The sequence below is a fragment of the Haliotis asinina genome, chromosome 2 (genome assembly GCF_037392515.1).
Source record: "Haliotis asinina isolate JCU_RB_2024 chromosome 2, JCU_Hal_asi_v2, whole genome shotgun sequence".
Lineage (NCBI taxonomy): Eukaryota > Metazoa > Mollusca > Gastropoda > Lepetellida > Haliotidae > Haliotis > Haliotis asinina.
In genome coordinates, this window is record NC_090281.1 from 95,368,256 (window position 1) to 95,385,294 (window position 17,039).

Genomic DNA, 17,039 nt, shown 5'->3' on the forward strand with positions numbered 1-17,039 from the left:
CTTTTGGGGGTTGCTTTTGTATTGCATAAAACTGTATGAACGCTTTAACCACTAGACTAACCCACCGCCCCTTATTGATAAAGCGCTGTGTGCACTTACGAAGAAACTCTTAAACCTATTCTGGCAATGCCTAGAAAGAAGAAATGCAGGAAAATACGACTTTGTACTCCTGCGTACTGTTACTTTCGTTTGATTAACAGGAAACATTCAAACATATCAAAATGCCATGAGATCTATGGAAGAGCAGACGAATGTGAACCTGTTTTCTTCCGGCATCATATCTGTCCAAGCAGAAGTTTGGAATTTGCAAAGTAGATCTTGCAGGATATAATGTAAGTATCAACATAAAATGGAAGATGAGGGAAGAAGAGAATCCTGCTGGTTCCATGTGAATGTCAAATTTGTAAGGTACTTGAAACCAACTGGAATGAAGCATCCTTGGAATTATATGACATTTGTTACTTTATTCAGTATTGACAAAAAGAAATATCAACAGCAACAATAAATATCTACATAATATATTCACATCTTCATCTTCAGCATAATGTGACAATTTCTCAACACAACCAACAATACAAATACACAAATATACAACTATAATCATTTGGTATTTGGATATCAAAGTATTTCCAATTACCAAGGTTTGTACAACTTAATACAGTGGTCTTCCTGAGTGCATGTTTTTCTCATCCCTTTTTGAAAACTGCATCCTGATGTCAATACAGGGACATTATTGCTTTCAAAATTGTTCACTGTCGAACAGACCTGCCACCTCATGTTTTGTGGAGCAGTAAGAAAGACTCTGGACCAAAGAATGATGGCCCACTATGATACTGTGACATAGTTCCAACGTGGATCCACTGCACCAAGCAGTCATAGCATTTGTTTTATCCCACTAACACTGAATGCTAGGTAGGATGACAAGAATTACCATCTTTTGTCATGATATCCACAAGATCAAATCAACAACCTGCCTCTCAAAAGGCAGATGTCAAAGACTGTATGTTACCTGCAGTTGTGTGTGAATCTCAAATAATGAATACAGTTAGGTCGACACATTGAACTCTGGGAATATACATTTTTTTCAAATTTCAACCTTTACATACTTTTCTTCTGTTCAACAAAGTATGGATATATACATAAAATATTATGACCTTTTTAACAGATTTTTTTAGATGTCTATCCATCATTCATTCGTTTGTTTCATTCATTCAATTCATTCAACTGCCTAAAGCACGTCATGTCATTGTAATTGTCACCACATAATGATTAATGACCCTGATATGAGTCTCTACATGATTCCTTCTTTCACACTGGCAGTAGCAGCAACAAGTGAAGAGTTTTCATCAATGTGTTTGATGAGATGTCAAAATTACACAGAAATAAACTGTATGAATGTGGCCACTTGCGTCTTCCAACCAGCAGAACTTTGAATGTCCTTCACCGAAAGTAACATTAAAACAGAGAAGCCCTGTTTGATAGCCTTCAAATATATCTGCACACGTGAACTCTGACAAATCACAATGATGACTGGACACTTGAATCCATGTGATCAGCTGTCAAGTGTCAAGTGCATTTAGGTTTCGCTCTGGGTTGATATTTCATCTGTATTTCCTCATTCTGTCTATACCAACGGGCTATATACATACATATCTCTGTACATATAGGGTACAGAGATTGATCAAATGTCAATACTGTAACACATCAAAAAGGCCATGAGGCTTACTTATTGTATTCTTGTCAGTTTGCTACTCTGTGACAGTTAATCTGAGATACCTCCTATCTTGAGGGTTGATTTCCATTGCGATATGCCTATCTTGTGTTGAGACAGACCTGGCTGGCTGGTAGTCATTTCCTAAAAGTCGGAGCAAGCCAAGCTGGGATTGTCTGCTGATCACTGAGAGAAAAGGCTAAGCTGGATGAGTGGAACAACTTGCAATGTCGTCAGATCTGCCAGAACAGCCTGAAATATAGATAAATATAGCAGAAATACTTCATATCACTTATCAAAATCATCTTCTACCAAAAGACTGGCACAGATTCTGGCCACCAAACAAGAGACTTGCTATTGATGACAAGCTCTGAACAAGAAGTTTGAAGTGGCTTTTTCTAAAGTTGATGATGCGGTCTATCTTTTGATCAGGTTTATGACTGCCTGCATTATACTATTTTCAAACAACCCTTCACATTGCCACGTTCTATGATCAGCCCGAGCACAGATCACAACCAAGTCCCTCATCCTTCCACAAATGTAGTTCTGTAGCTCACCTGCCATAACAACCTTTCTTCTCACATAGATTTTTATTATGGATAAACGGCTCATAAGAACTCCATGTGACGGAGTGCCATTGATCCTGCAGCTCTTAAAAGGAACATATTTCATGTGGTGATAAAATATCCCATACAGTATATGCACAATTGGCACTTGTCAAATTGCCAAACATATTCCGAGACGTTAGCTTACCCAAACCAACCAAACTTTTACAGGACATCTTTTAATCAATCTGGATTATGAAAGCCATTTTGGACTGAGACAGTACCACTTGTACCTCTCCTGAGTGAGTGAGTGAGCAAGTGATTGAGTGAGTTCAGTTTTACGCCACACTCAGGAAATCTCCATAGTATATGACATACACTCAATTATGATGAGTGTCCAGTGTCCCCCACCATGATATTGCTGGAATATTCCTAAAATCAGAGTAAAACCAATCTCCCTCACTAACTCACTCCCTAACTCACTCACCAAGAGTATCTCCATTGTAGGGCTTTCATTTTCCATATAATACTTACCCAACAGGACTGAGACCATTCCATTTGCACTATGACTTTCTCTGTAGCAGGGCTTCATATCCAACATGATACGCATACACATCTTTTATTTGAGGATGTTATTTGTTAATGATAGCAAGGTGAATTTACAGCCAAAACCATTCCCCATCTCAGTCAGTTAGCAGATCTCATACGCTGACACTTACACCTCAACAGGGCCTTAAACAAAATGTTGCAGGATATACTTGGACAAAGGAAACAATACTGTCTCCCAGTGATAAAGGTCAATTCAGATATCTACAAGCAACACCTACCTCAGCAGCATTAAATGTCTGCACCTTCATCAGGTTCGTCTTACGGAATGAGAAGATGGCTACAGATAGCACTGAAACAGATTTCCAATATTCACAAGATAGATGTAAGGTCACTGGTTCACTCATTGAATCATTACCTGACAGTATCAATTTTCATCCCAATACTTATGTTCCTCAATTATGCTTTTGGGTTTTGAAACAGTGAATTCCAGGGAATACTGAGTTAACACTGGTTTGTTGAGTGACTCCTCTACATAGTTCTGAGCAATATTGCAACTACACTTTTCCTGCTTGTAGCCTAGACCAAGGATCCAAAGGCTAACACAGATCGCTAGGGACTGATTCTAAACAAGGACCCATATAGGTATCACTTCTAACTAACAATCTGCACATGTAATAATTTTGACCAAGAATCTCCACATATATGAATTCAAACTAAGAATTAGCACTATCATTCATTCTAACTAAAAATCAGCACTGGCATTAATTCTACCCAATTTTCAACATGGACATTTATTTTAAACAAAAACTGATCCTGGCATTGATTCTAACCAAAAATTGGCACCAGCATTTATTTGAACCAAACATCAGCTCTGGCATTAAATATGTGCATCAGCACTAGTTATAACCAAAAATCGTCAATGGCATCAATTCTAACCAAAAATATGCACAAGTTTCAATTCAAACCAAACATCTGCACTCAAATTACTTTTGAACCAGAATCGCCAACAGTAAAAAGACACTAGTAAAGAATGAAGAGTTATGATTCAGACAGCTGTGTCCACTGATGTTGAGTGATTCAGGTTATCTGGTTAGCCATGTGCCCAGGAACATATATTAGCATTGCTGGGTCACATGAAACATCTTAATGTTTGGTGCAAATGTTTTGTGAGCTTCCCTTGAATTTACTCTCGCCATGCCAAGCATACATTCAGAAGTATGGTTTTAACTTAAAGAACATGAAGTATTCATTAAAGTTATGGAATATCCCACTATCAAAGATCTCTCTATAAAAAAAAACTAAAACAACTAGGAATGACAAAAAGACAAAAAAAACAACCTGGTGTTGTATTGCAAGAATCAATGCAGTCTGGGATATTAAAGTGAGGGATGAGTTTGATTTTACAAGCATTTTTTCAATCCAATATATGCCATGTTTCTGCCAGTTTTTTTCATGATACTCAAACATGTCTTGTTGTATAAAAAATCCATGATGCATTGACGACTCATATGAAAAAAGCAATTGTAAAAAGCCAAATTCATACAAAAATGAAACTAAATAAACAACATTACCCCATTTTATGGCAATGTTACATTGAGCCACACTGCCTATTGTAGTATCCAGGCTGAAGTATAACTGGGGAAGTTGTCTCCCTTCGTATCAGTAAATTGCTTCAAGATAACATTAAGAAGAAGTGAACACACAACTAAAGAAGCAAAATATCATAATTACAGGAAGAATGAAAAACCCTGAAAAAAAAAGACAAAAATGTGAAAATAAGTCCCCATTACCAGGCAGTATTTCCAAGGACCGGTATGCCAAGATTCTGTCCCAAAGCAGCAAGACCTGCTCACTGGCCAGGAAACCAGAAAAAGCTCTCATCATCCACTTGAATGATATTTTCAGCCTGAAAATGTTTATGAAAACATTTATGAAAGTTTCTTAATCAGGTATTGTGGGCATAGTCCCAAATCCCCAATACACTTCAGTTGATGACTGCAGTCACTACAGTCCATTTAGGTTCAAATGAGAACCATGAATGATTAAATAACTCGAAATAGGGATAAGTGCACAAAAAGTAAATAAGACACATGGTTTATTTGGTCAAAAATTGAATGTAGGTACAGCAGAGTGATACTCCACTACACTTCAATATAACCACACTAGGAGAGTACAGCCACAACACTCAAAATACTTTCATAATACAATTGTGACACTTCTGTATACTTAGCTTTTTCTGCAGACATCTATAGTGAGTTGAAGAATAACTAGTGCAAATAGGTGTAAGTGTGGGTGAATAATACAGTGGGCAAGATCCTCAAGGATTGACCATGTCCATGGCATCTCAGGTTGAATGTACAGAACTCTCAGTGATCTACATACTACGTTCAGATACAACAGCGACAAATGATAAACAGACTTCATTCTGGCTATTCTGGTTAAACATACAATTTGTAAAAGCAGGTATGTACTTACGGCTGACAGCCAACAGACTTGAGGTGGTAGAAGAGTTGAGGTTCTTGTTCTTGTAACAGCTTCTCAAACAGCTGACTGAGTCCCACAATACCCTATCCACAAAGTCAAAATCTGTCTGATTGCTTCAAAGATTTGTTTTATTGCTGTTTCAAATGAAACAAACTTGATGTGAAGGCACACAATTATTTACTTTCTTAGCCTGATCACCTGCCTAATCTAAACTGGTGCAATATTGTTCTAGGGACTAAACCCCAACAAGGTCAAGATTGTTCACATAAGAAACTGAATCCTAACTTTGAATCCAGCGAGAGCAAACCTATACATGTATACATACTGAAATATAATATTCAAAATAGCACCTATCTGTCTAGTTCTATAGTGAGCCTTTCAATGCCAATACAAAGCAGCAGTGCTATCAGAGCTGGGGGTGAGATACAATGTAGATCACACTGGTGTATGGGGTTGCAATGCTTAAAGAGCTGGGGGTGAGATACAATTTAGATCAGACTGGTGTATCGGGTTGCAATGCTTAAAGAGCTGGAGGTGAGATACAATGTAGAATCACACTGGTGTATGGGGTTGCAATGCTTCAAGAACTGGGGTGAGATACAATGTAGAGTCACACTGGTGTATCGGGTCGCAATGCTTAAAGAGATGGAGGTGAGATACAATGTAGAATCACACTGGTGTATGGGGTCGCAATGCTTAAAGAGTAGGAGGTGAGATACAATGCAGAATCACACTGGTGTATGGGGTCGCAATGCTTAAAGTGAAGGAGGTGAGATACAATGCAGAATCACACTGGTGTATGGGGTTGCAATGCTTAAAGAGCTGGAGGTGACATACAATGTAGAATCACACTGGTGTATGAGGTCTAATCACAACCACAACTCAATACTGACAAACTGTAGTAGAGGTCTTACCTCTGGATGAGAGGAGACACTGTGCAAACGGAAGAAATACTGCATGTAGAGCTCCCGGAAGACATAATATAACTTGACTGGCTCCTTGTACAAGAAACACAGAGGAGACACTGAAACACAAGAGGAGACACTGAAACATGGAGGAGACACTGAAACATGGAGGCGACACTGAAACATGGAGGACTGACAGAAACAGGAAGAGAGACTGAAACATGGAGGAAACGCTGAAACATGGAACAGAGACAGAAACAGGAATGGGAGACTGAAACAATTATAGGAGAGACTGAAACAGGAAGAGAAACTGAAACATGGAGGAGACACTAAACATGGAGGAGACACTGTGAAAACAGAAGAAGTACTGCATGATATCACAATCACTGATTACTAAGACAATGAAACAGAGCAGAAAATGCAAGCACAGCAAGCACAGTAGTAGTGCAACATATGTCATATTTGGGATTTCACTTTCTTAGTATAGTACAAATTCTAGTACTCTTTTTCGGTTGAGTCCCATCCGGGATTCGAACCCGCACCCTCAGAGTCAGGCACCTAATCGCCAGCACACAAAGTCAGCCGCCTAGCCCGCTCAGCCACCGCGACTGGAAAAAAGTACTAGAATTTGTACTTTACTAAGAAAGTGAAATCCCAAATATGACATATGTTGCATTTGACCACTTTCTAAAATGGCATCGTGTAATCACAGTAGTAGTGTTAACAAAACCTCATACCATACATGGCAAAGCCATGGAAGGGGATGACTCCATTAGGAGGGTAGAAGACAGCAAATTCCTCAATCCCTAGCTTTCCCCGGATATACGACTTTGGGGGAGTAGCACTGCTCTGCTGGAAGTGCTTCAGAACATGAGTATCTCGGGAAAATGGCAACAGCACCTGGAGGAAGCAACAAGAAAATTAACAAGCAGTTTTGGGATGGAGAAGTTTTGGCATGTTGAAGTTTTGCGAGGGATTCATTTCATAAACAGTGTCAAGTTCAATGATTATTCCATCAAAACATCAAATGTTGCCTATGTGGATGATAAGTCAGATATAACATGCCCTAAAAATTTGGTTGACACAGGAAGCAGTCAGAAAGCAGTAATCTGGCCAGCAAAATCTTGAGTATTACCTCACTTATCAACTCACTGCAAAGTATACACATGAGCATTAATTAAGCACCACCCATTTTCATGCTAGATGATTGTGCTTAACACAACACACTGGTCATTCATGACATAGAAACCAAACACATGGTTATAATTTCATTAACTGAACCATCTAAAGTGTCGAAGTACACAAACTTCTCAAAAAACGTTCACTGTTCAATTCTAATCCAAAAGTAATGGTGACATCAGTATTTAGTGTATCCTCCCCTTGCACGGATAACTGCTGCAACCCACCTCCTCATGCTGGAAATCAAATGCCGAATGCACATCATGGGAATCCTCTGCCATTCCTCATGAAGAGCCTGGGCTAATTCCTGTAGATTTTGAACAGGTGGATCTCTTGCTTGAACATTACGCCCCAGATAATCCAATAAATGCTCATTTGGGTTGAGATCAGGCTTCTCGCAGGTCAAGGTAATCTGTCAACTGCATTGTTCTGCAAGTATGCAATAACAGCTCTGGAACGATGGGGCCTCGCATTACCATCCATAAATACTGACTGACTAGTGACGGGGTGGTTATCAAAATGCGAGACAACAGCAGCTTCCAGTACTTCCTGTTGGTATCTCAGACCATTGAGTGTCCTTTGAATGGTGATAAGATTCAGCTGACAGTCATAGGAGATACACCCCCACACCATTACAGAGCCACCGCCAAAGGGTTCAGCTGCATGGATCATCCGCAGCTTATACTCCATCTCCAAACTCGCCAATGGCGAAGAAGAAAACGGCTTTCGTCAGGCCAATAGATCCTGCGCCATGTCCACAGATTGTGATTTTGCCATTGATTACACCACGCCAAACGTTGAGCCTTGTGGCAGAGTAAGGGACGTCTGATTGGATGATGTGCACAGAGTCCAGAGGACCTGAGCTTCCTTCAGATGGTGCTGGTTGAGAGACAAACACCCACTCTCCATCGTTCCCTGAGATCTTTGGCATTGGTCATTGGCCTGCGTCTCACTAGGCAAACTTGGGCATGGTCATCACGGGGAGTGATCTTTCTCGGCCTTTTGGATCGAGGATAATCTTTGACATAACCAGTGGCCGCAAGTTTCCTCACACGGTGACTAATGACTGTGATTGATATTCAATCAGGACCCAATGCTGCGGCAGGACAAACCAGATTCATGCATACCAATAATCTGCCATCAGGAATTTTCAGAAAGCCAACACCTCAGCATGTCCAAAAGTGTTCAATTTCAGCACTGTTCACTTATTGATGCGTTGGTAAGAAAGCAATGAGAATACTTTGTTTCTCCTTCTTATACCCCTCAGTCGCTTGTACCATGACAGAACTTTAGCATGAAAAGCATGCATTTGAGTCAACACATGAATTTCATGCTAAGTGCATGTGTATTTCGATATAACTGGTTGACTTCTCTGTTTTGATCCCTTTTTGTTACAATCGACAATTATTTTCGGTGGTGCTTAATTAATGCTCATGTGTATAGTTTCCTCCTGTTGTCTTACATTTTGCATCAAACAATAATATACTAATTTTGTTAAGAATTTCAAAGTTTTTTCATACAACAATGTGCCATGGAACATACAGTGAGAGCAAACATCCATGCTGTTTCTACAGTTAGCGGTTCACTTCGAAAGTGTAAAATGTTCTCAAGTAACTGTGTGCTACATACCTGGTATAGGAAATCTTCAAAAACAAAATATTGGTCATCATTTGTAGCTGTAAGTTTCACATCCTGAAACACAGAGCGTAATAAATCAGTACATAGAGAATACTAAACTACGTTTTGTGTAATACCACTTTTATTAAATGAGTTAATGAGTTAGAATTAAGCGAGCAAACATGAGTTTGATACTAAATCTTTAATGAGTTTGATAAAATGGTATTTCACAGGACTGAGTTTAGTATTCTGTTAATTACTTTCAAAAATAAATTGATAAAAATTGCCTTCAATGTGATGAATGTCAGTTTTTCGCAAGTCAATCAGGGGCTACTTCCACTGTGACAGAGGTAAAACCACATAGGATCGTGTGTCTAGTGGTATTGCAGCACATGTATGATGTCTATAAGATTTGCATAACATTATTGTTCTCGCTGCAAATAGCTGCACATACAGTCTGTATGCTGAGCATATTCTAGATGTACCAAATCTATGCCAGCCCCATGCCTGACACACTTCTGATGAATAACAAGCATATTCTTAATTTAATATTACGGTAACTGCCTCCTAGTGTTTTCATTACCAGTGCAGATTGCATAGTGTGAACATCAAGCTTTGTCAACATGGGGCATCCAAATGTGGATCACCGACTATATGCATCATGCTTATATCTCAGTTGCACCCTAAATGTTCAGCCAGCCTGTACGCTATCCATACAAGTTACAAATAAGTACAAAGCTAGGCCCAATCACAAGACAAACAGTACTAATTCATGCAATATGTCGGCATTTGTTATGAGTTTGTTCAGTGTGTCTTGCATCTGTGCAAGTGCACTATGCATATGTCCAAAATATATGGTTTGTAGCCCATGACAGGACAGCATACTACTGCGTATGAACCACTTGTCTGCAATAAACACATAGCATACTCTTACTGTGCTTGCACTAAGCATTTATAACTTCAGATCTGCATAACAGCATAAACAGTGTAGTGCTGGATGCTGGGAATTATCAGGCCAATGAGCCATACTGTGGCATGATGGTGCAAATAAACATGATTGAGATGCATATGAGGTGCATAATGTGCATACAAAAGAAACATCAAAGTGCAACTCAAAAGTAACTAGGATGTGATAAAGGGTGACAGGGCCTGTAATAAAACAGCACAGAGATAATGGCACACTTAGGAACACAACAGATCATATTGCAAAAATATCTGTACACTCACAGTGATGAAGAAATAGGGCCATTTTCACCCTACTGCAAATGCCAAATCTATCCCTTTTCATCCTATTTTTTTAATATCTCTTAGTCTAGTGACTTTAGTTTGCATTTAACCTAAAATTAAACTTGCTAAATTCAGAAAAAATTCAAACATAGGCATGGAAATTATCACATATGCATGGCAGATGACTATGTTACATTAAGGACCTGCCTTCTTCACACATCTTAGCCCTGGCTGTTCATTCAGTGTTCATTCAATGAGCAAAAAACAAGTTGTCCACTAACAAGACAGACTGACCCACACATCAGACTTACCTTGTAGGACAAGTTGTCCACTAAAAGGTCAGACTGACCAATACACCAAATTTTCCTTATAGAACAAGCTGTCCACAAACAGGTCAAACTGACCTACCTACAAGACTTACTGTATAAACAGAGTTGTTCACCAACAGGTCAGACTGACCTATACGTCAGACTTACCTTATATAACAAGTTGTCCACTAACAGGTCATGCTGCAGCACATTGGCCTTCAGTTGATCATAGTACAGCACATCCTACAATGGGAGAATCATGAAATCACACTCCATAATACAAACAACACTTTTATGAGCAATTAAGATTACATTTCTGATACTTGATCAAACATTTACATTTCTTTCAAAAGAGCTTTACAATGCAGCTATGGATTTGTATCACAAAGGCCTATTTCGGAATAATTCAGGGTCCACAATTTATCTCTTGGTGAAATAAAAACTGACCCTTTAACAATTAAAGGTGTGATTTCAGGTATTCATACTTGACATGCCTGCCCTAAATGTAGTCAAAATAACTATAAAGAGACTGGTTAATTATTCGAATATTATAGATTTGGGAAGCAGTTGACACTAGGGGTGAAATGGTACACTGCAGTATTAGCAGAAGCATGGTATTTGACCTTCGGTTCCATATACGGTAATGGAACAAAAAAAATTGGTACTTTCAGTTTTTAAAAAACTTTTTATAGCTGTTCTAAAATGTCTACAAATCATGTTGTTCAAATCCATGTATTCCTAGATGGCCACAACTTTCCTGGAAGTAAGTTCAGAATTGCCTTGAACATCGTCTACTTAGATATACAAGTCAACCAGACATCAGTACCTGGGTTCCTTTTTCAATTATTTCAACTAAAAAATATTTCTCCAATGGTGCTGCACCTTCTGTAACAGCGTACATTATGTAAACATATCACCTGTATTTAAGACAAGTTGTTACATAAAATTCCCATTGGGTTTATCCAAGTACGACTGGTAGAATACTTTTGAATAAACGCAAAAAATGATCTGATACATAAAAATACAATGTGTCTTCCACATGTACTAGTGTGTTGTGTTTGGGTGTTTGACTTAAGAATGGCACTAAGTGTGTTTTAGCACCCTCGTATTTCTCTGATTTTGACACTGTTTCATTTCACTCAAACTCAACGAATATCAAATCAGATACATCAATGCAAGTTCTAACATGTCATTCAATGTGCCCATTACGCACACAAAACATTGCATTTACCTAAGAGTGGAAATAACCTCACCACATTCCAGTATATATGTGGCTATCAAAGGGTGTTCCCATACTTTTTGTTTGTAGTATTATTATAAAGATAACAGCTGGAGATGTTGTTAGCCATCAAGGGGCAAGTTTGTCCAGTAAATCCTTGAACAGACTTGTGTCCATGTCCATGAACATCTGTGGTGATCATCAGGTAATTCAGCAATTCTTGATGTGTTTGTGAGGATCACTTGCCCTTTTGCTATCGAGTTCTTATATTTGTGTTAATTTATTTTATTAATATAATGGCAGTTTTGTTCAATCAAAATGATAAAAAAATTGAATAAGTTTTATCATGTTATTAAACAATGTAAGGTTTAGTTTGGCTCTTGTCGATTCTCAGCATCATGATCAAATCTCGTATTCTGAACCGAAACGGGCTTTGTACCACAATATGTACCATGCCGTGGTGAGAGTGTACAGTTTCATCCCTAGCTGACACAACACAAACCACTTTTGAAAATATTTCTGTGTTTAATTTTGGTTCATGCTCTTAAGCTGAAACACTTTATGATATCACCAAAATCCGAAATAACGTGCATCTTAAGTATCACTGAATCTGACAATCAGTATGAGAAAAGTTATTTGAAAGAGTGTGACTTCATTTACAAGTAGAATCTTGGCAATATAAGAATAACATTGTCAATACATTCATGAAAATCAATGTTATCACATCCTGTAGCCTATGTAAATCTGCCTCAAATTTCCCTTCAATTTAACAATACCAATGATGCATCATTTTTGCTGCTGCTATAATCCATCACAACTCACCACATCATCTACCTCGACCACCAACATCTGACACCACAGCTCGCCTCGCAAACTGACAGGACAGCCCTTCTTTGCATACTCCTGGGCTATGGGTCCATGGTTTGCTTTGATAACTGTACACAGGCAGAAATAGTCACATCATCAAATATCTAAGAAAATAAAACATGGAGTAGGTAGTAGATTCTGAGAGTCCAACTTACACTCTGAGAGTGAGGCACCTCGTCACTTGCTCACAAAGTACATGACCTGGACTACCACTTGTCTGGCATATGTTTTTGTGGAAGCCAGCGTGGCTGAGTGATTTAAATAGCTGACTTTGCCACAGGGCTCTGATGACCAGTTCTAACCTGCAGGATGTGCATGAAGTACTCTCTTTCTGCACATTTCTCAAGTTTGACTCTGTTCCACATTCCTTACCAGTTTTGCCCAGCTTGACTCTGTCCAGCTCAAACAGTTCCACGGGGATGTCAGAATAGTCGTCCACTCCAGTCTGACACTGATTGATGGACATGTCACTGTACTGCAGTCTCTGTCAGAGGCAACAATCACCAGGTGAACATAAACAGTAACAAGTGTGACAATATGTACAACACAGAAAAAGAATTCATTTGCCCATTATCTTGTTCATATTGTGCAATTCATACACCAATAATTAAGATGTGTTGTCATTTCTACCTACTAAAGCCTTATGGTATTGCACAAATAAGCATGTAGATATCATGTAATATGAAAAATGAAATTTTCTGAATAAAATTGATATTTTACACTTATCCTGACTCATGCTGTTATGCTTATTTCCTCCCTCTATGGGAATGACAGTGGCACACATAAAATCCCTTGAAATTTCCTTTTGTAAAGCGAACATACAATCACACTCACCCAAGAGTAGCCTCCCATTATCCCTCATCGGTCACATAACAGACCATGCTTGTTACTCACTCTGAAATGCCCGACATATGAAATTGCAAGGAGATCCAACGTGCCAAAGGCGGGTCACTTGGGAGGGCTTGATGTCATGAGTAAGGATAAGTATGAAGTTTCAATTTTATTCAGGCTGTAATTAAAATTACATATTGTTCCTGATCCTGACTCATGCTATTATGCTAACAGAATCCGAGAGAATCAGTGGTGGGCCAGGTCACAATTGGATTATCTCGCTGTCTTAAATTATGTCCTGTATTTCCCCCTACGGAAAGATAACGACACTATATCGGTCCTTTTCTTCCAATATCCATCCATTAATTCAGGTGGCCCACAACATGTCAGACTTCTCTTCTTGGGAAGTGAGTTTCTAATGCAGCTTAATGTCAAGATTTTCTCATTAGGACAAGTTTTGACTCTTCACACGTACAAGCATCTGCATTATTAGTACAGGGTCATTTTCAGTCATGCTAGCCTGTTTGAGATGTGCGCATTTCACTCCGTGGAGCGTCTTGTCTTAGTAAGAGACGTCCTCCATGGCTATGTCTCTGAGCTAGTGGTTGGCAAACACTGTATCTGATTTCCAAAAGCAGCTCTCCATAATAGTTGTAAGAGAGCAGTTTGTGTACAGAACGAGTGTAGATGCCAGGGCTCTAACTTCATGTGGATCAGAGGCTTGAAGAGGTTCAAGTCCTGCTGCTTTGCAGGCTCTCACTATAATCGCTCTGATCCGTACTGAGATGGTATTCCGGGATATTTGTGTCCCAGTAGACAAGGGGATGAATAGATGCTTAAATTTTCATCTCCGTGTTTTAGTTCGTTAGAGATATATTTTCAGAGCTCTGATAGGGCACAAAGATAAATCCTGCTTAACTTCTGGCCCAAGAACTGTGGATAATACCAGTTGTCCAGGCAGTTGATTTTTTGGCGATAAAATCAAATCTCAGCTCTAAAATGTTCAGAGGCAAATCATGTTTGACCAAAATCCAGAGTGTGTACTTCCGACATCCAAGCTGCAGTTGCTAGGGCAAGCAGAAACAGTGTTCACAATGTCAGCAGTTCAAAAGATGTCCAGTCTAGTGGTTCCTAATCCACAAATGAGATGCTCTAATAAAACATTCAGATCCCTAGTTGGTGCCTTGAAATTTCATTGTTTGTCCTCCAACTTGAATGAAAGCAGTAGGGCAAGTAATTCTGGCACATTCGTCAACTTTATCCCTATTTCCATGGTGATAACTGAGCCAAATGCCAAGTCGACAACCCAGAACCCTTGAGTCCTCATGCATGTCGTAAATAACATAAGTAATCCGCCACTTCAGAATGTGAGGCTTTCAATGCTGTAAAGCTTTCCTAATTGGCACATGTCTCAATTTGCATCCATTTGCCATTAGATAACATGTTAGTTGATCTGCATAGAGCCAATGTTACTGCTTTCACTGCAGTGTATCCTCATTTCTTTAAGCAATATTTGATTCCATGAGCTTGTGTGATGTGCAAATGGACAGTAGATTCCTCCATTCTCATAGTTTTAGCAATGGTTTTAATAGTTCGTCTATGAGTACTGGAAACCATTCCCTTGCTTCCCAATAGTGCATGTCCAAGATCAGCAGCAGCATCCGTGTAAGCGCTCAGTCCTTCCCACAAGATGCTCTCCGTGGGAAGATGCTTAGAGCGTCTTTTGCCCATGCAAGCTGATCTGGTACCAAAGATATGAATGTTGATATCTGCTTGTTGAAACTTTTTTTTTTACTGACTTGCTGAAACACTTCCTGAACACTTCCGTAACATCCACTCTGTTGAAGATGGATGCAGGGGATGCATTTGAGCATCTGCCATGACATTCCATGCACATGGAATGTTGCATGCCTTTATGTACAAGCCCGTCGACGATGTCAAACAGTTGAAAGGCTAGCTGTAGTATTATGTGAGATCAGGCCCCGATTTCTCAAAACAAACTGAAGTCTGAGTTTTTAATTAAGTTCAAGTTTTTGCTCAAATTTGAGGAAATGCAGGAACAAGCATTTTCCAGAATGAACGGAAATCGTTTTATCAAACTCAAACATAGTACACTATCTGAGTTTGGTGGCCAGATTTCTTTAGTTGTTAGGATTTTTTATTTTAAGAAAATGCAGCAGAGTTAAAAGTTCAACTGTTTCAAATTGTCAAACTTCATTCATGAAGACAGTCGTATAGATGAGGTAATGGGAACAAATTATCATTAACATGTAGCCTTTCCACATTGTTGGAAGGGTTGTTCATTTCTATGGACGACTTCCTCTCATGTGAACTGTGACACACATTCTGCACAAGGTGCACGTGTTGTCCCTCATGGACCAATCAGATTCCGTTATGTGACAACACTGGTGGTGTAGCCTCATGAAATCCTGTGCAGGTGGTGATTTCCTAGCTAGTACTCAGGCTTGTCAGTAACTTTGCTGTCCCACGGATATACGAGTGAGTATGTGTACAGATGACTGGGTAGAAGCGTGTGAAACTCTCCACTGCTTAATACTGACGTAGGTAGACTGTCCTCCTAGCATGTGTCTGTGTTCTTTAACTGAAGATCATTCAGTCGTCATCTTATACACATGTTGGGAAGCAATTTCCATGCTTCCTTCACACTGGTACAGGTTGACTGCAGTAACTGGGTTCAATGAAACATCATAAAATAATCTTGAAACCCACAAGGTTACTACTTTGTGCACTGTTGACTTTATCTTGTTAATGCAGGTAACTTTGTCATGGTCATCATGATCTTTCTTGATTCGTTAGTCCCTCCACCAACCACTGACAGCACCGACCAAGGAGCTCTAAGACATAACTTTTTGAAATCTTCCCCCATTGTGCATGACGACCATGATGCTTGACTCCTTAAATGTGTAAGTCCCACTGATGTAGGTGCTAGATGCTTGGAGATGAAGAACTGATCCTCTCGCGAAGTAAGTAGACCATCTTACCCATCTTCTACTTTATAATTGCCTCCTATAGTGAAGAAGGAATCTTCTGGCATTACACAGAGACTTTATTAAGGGCCTTCAGTGGATATACCAGACCTTTGAGGGAATGCTCTGGGCAAGTCTCTCAAAATGTTGTCCCTTCGATGAACGCCCGTATGCTCCTTCCGCATGCATGGGTTTAGCAGAATAATCCACCTTCCACCAATACATTCACACATGCATGCATGCATGGTCCTACCTAGGATGTAGATCCCTTTCCAATGGTGATGATGACCCATCTCTTAATCCATAGTATCCTGGGTGAAACATGCGGCAAACTCTTCCAGCTGAAGTGCTGTAAGTGCATGAATGATCCCTTGTGGAATGCACTTGACGCATTGACGATCGCACATTCTTCCCGACGTCATCCTTGAGACACAACTGATGAAGATCTTCTAACATGCCACTTTCTTCATCTGTGAATGTCCTGGTAAGTGAGTGCACTTGTCAAGTCAACAATTATAGATTCTCCCAAATACCTTAATTTGTGATTGTCCTGGCATTTGCACATGTATATATATATATATGCTGCAAGTGGGTTCACTGAACATCAGAC

General features: G+C 39.4%; 1 protein-coding gene across 2 annotated transcripts in view; it reads right to left on the reverse strand.

Moving 5' to 3' along the window:
* Positions 1 to 438: 438 nt before the first annotated feature.
* LOC137274637 (TBC1 domain family member 19-like) overlaps positions 439 to 17,039 on the reverse strand; it is a 29,806-nt gene continuing 13,205 nt past the window's right edge. Inside the window, exons 9-18 of one of the 2 annotated variants that reach the window (XM_067807943.1) lie at positions 12,984 to 13,095; positions 12,567 to 12,679; positions 10,694 to 10,768; positions 9,003 to 9,065; positions 6,932 to 7,094; positions 6,204 to 6,313; positions 5,281 to 5,372; positions 4,596 to 4,711; positions 3,084 to 3,154; positions 439 to 1,963 (exon numbers count right to left, since the gene is read on the reverse strand). In XM_067807943.1, the coding sequence (XP_067664044.1) occupies positions 1,895 to 1,963; positions 3,084 to 3,154; positions 4,596 to 4,711; positions 5,281 to 5,372; positions 6,204 to 6,313; positions 6,932 to 7,094; positions 9,003 to 9,065; positions 10,694 to 10,768; positions 12,567 to 12,679; positions 12,984 to 13,095 (984 nt within the window). In that variant the 3' untranslated portion in view covers positions 439 to 1,894. The remainder of the gene's footprint in view (positions 1,964 to 3,083; positions 3,155 to 4,595; positions 4,712 to 5,280; positions 5,373 to 6,203; positions 6,314 to 6,931; positions 7,095 to 9,002; positions 9,066 to 10,693; positions 10,769 to 12,566; positions 12,680 to 12,983; positions 13,096 to 17,039) is intronic. The other variant, XM_067807942.1, reaches the window with a different exon arrangement.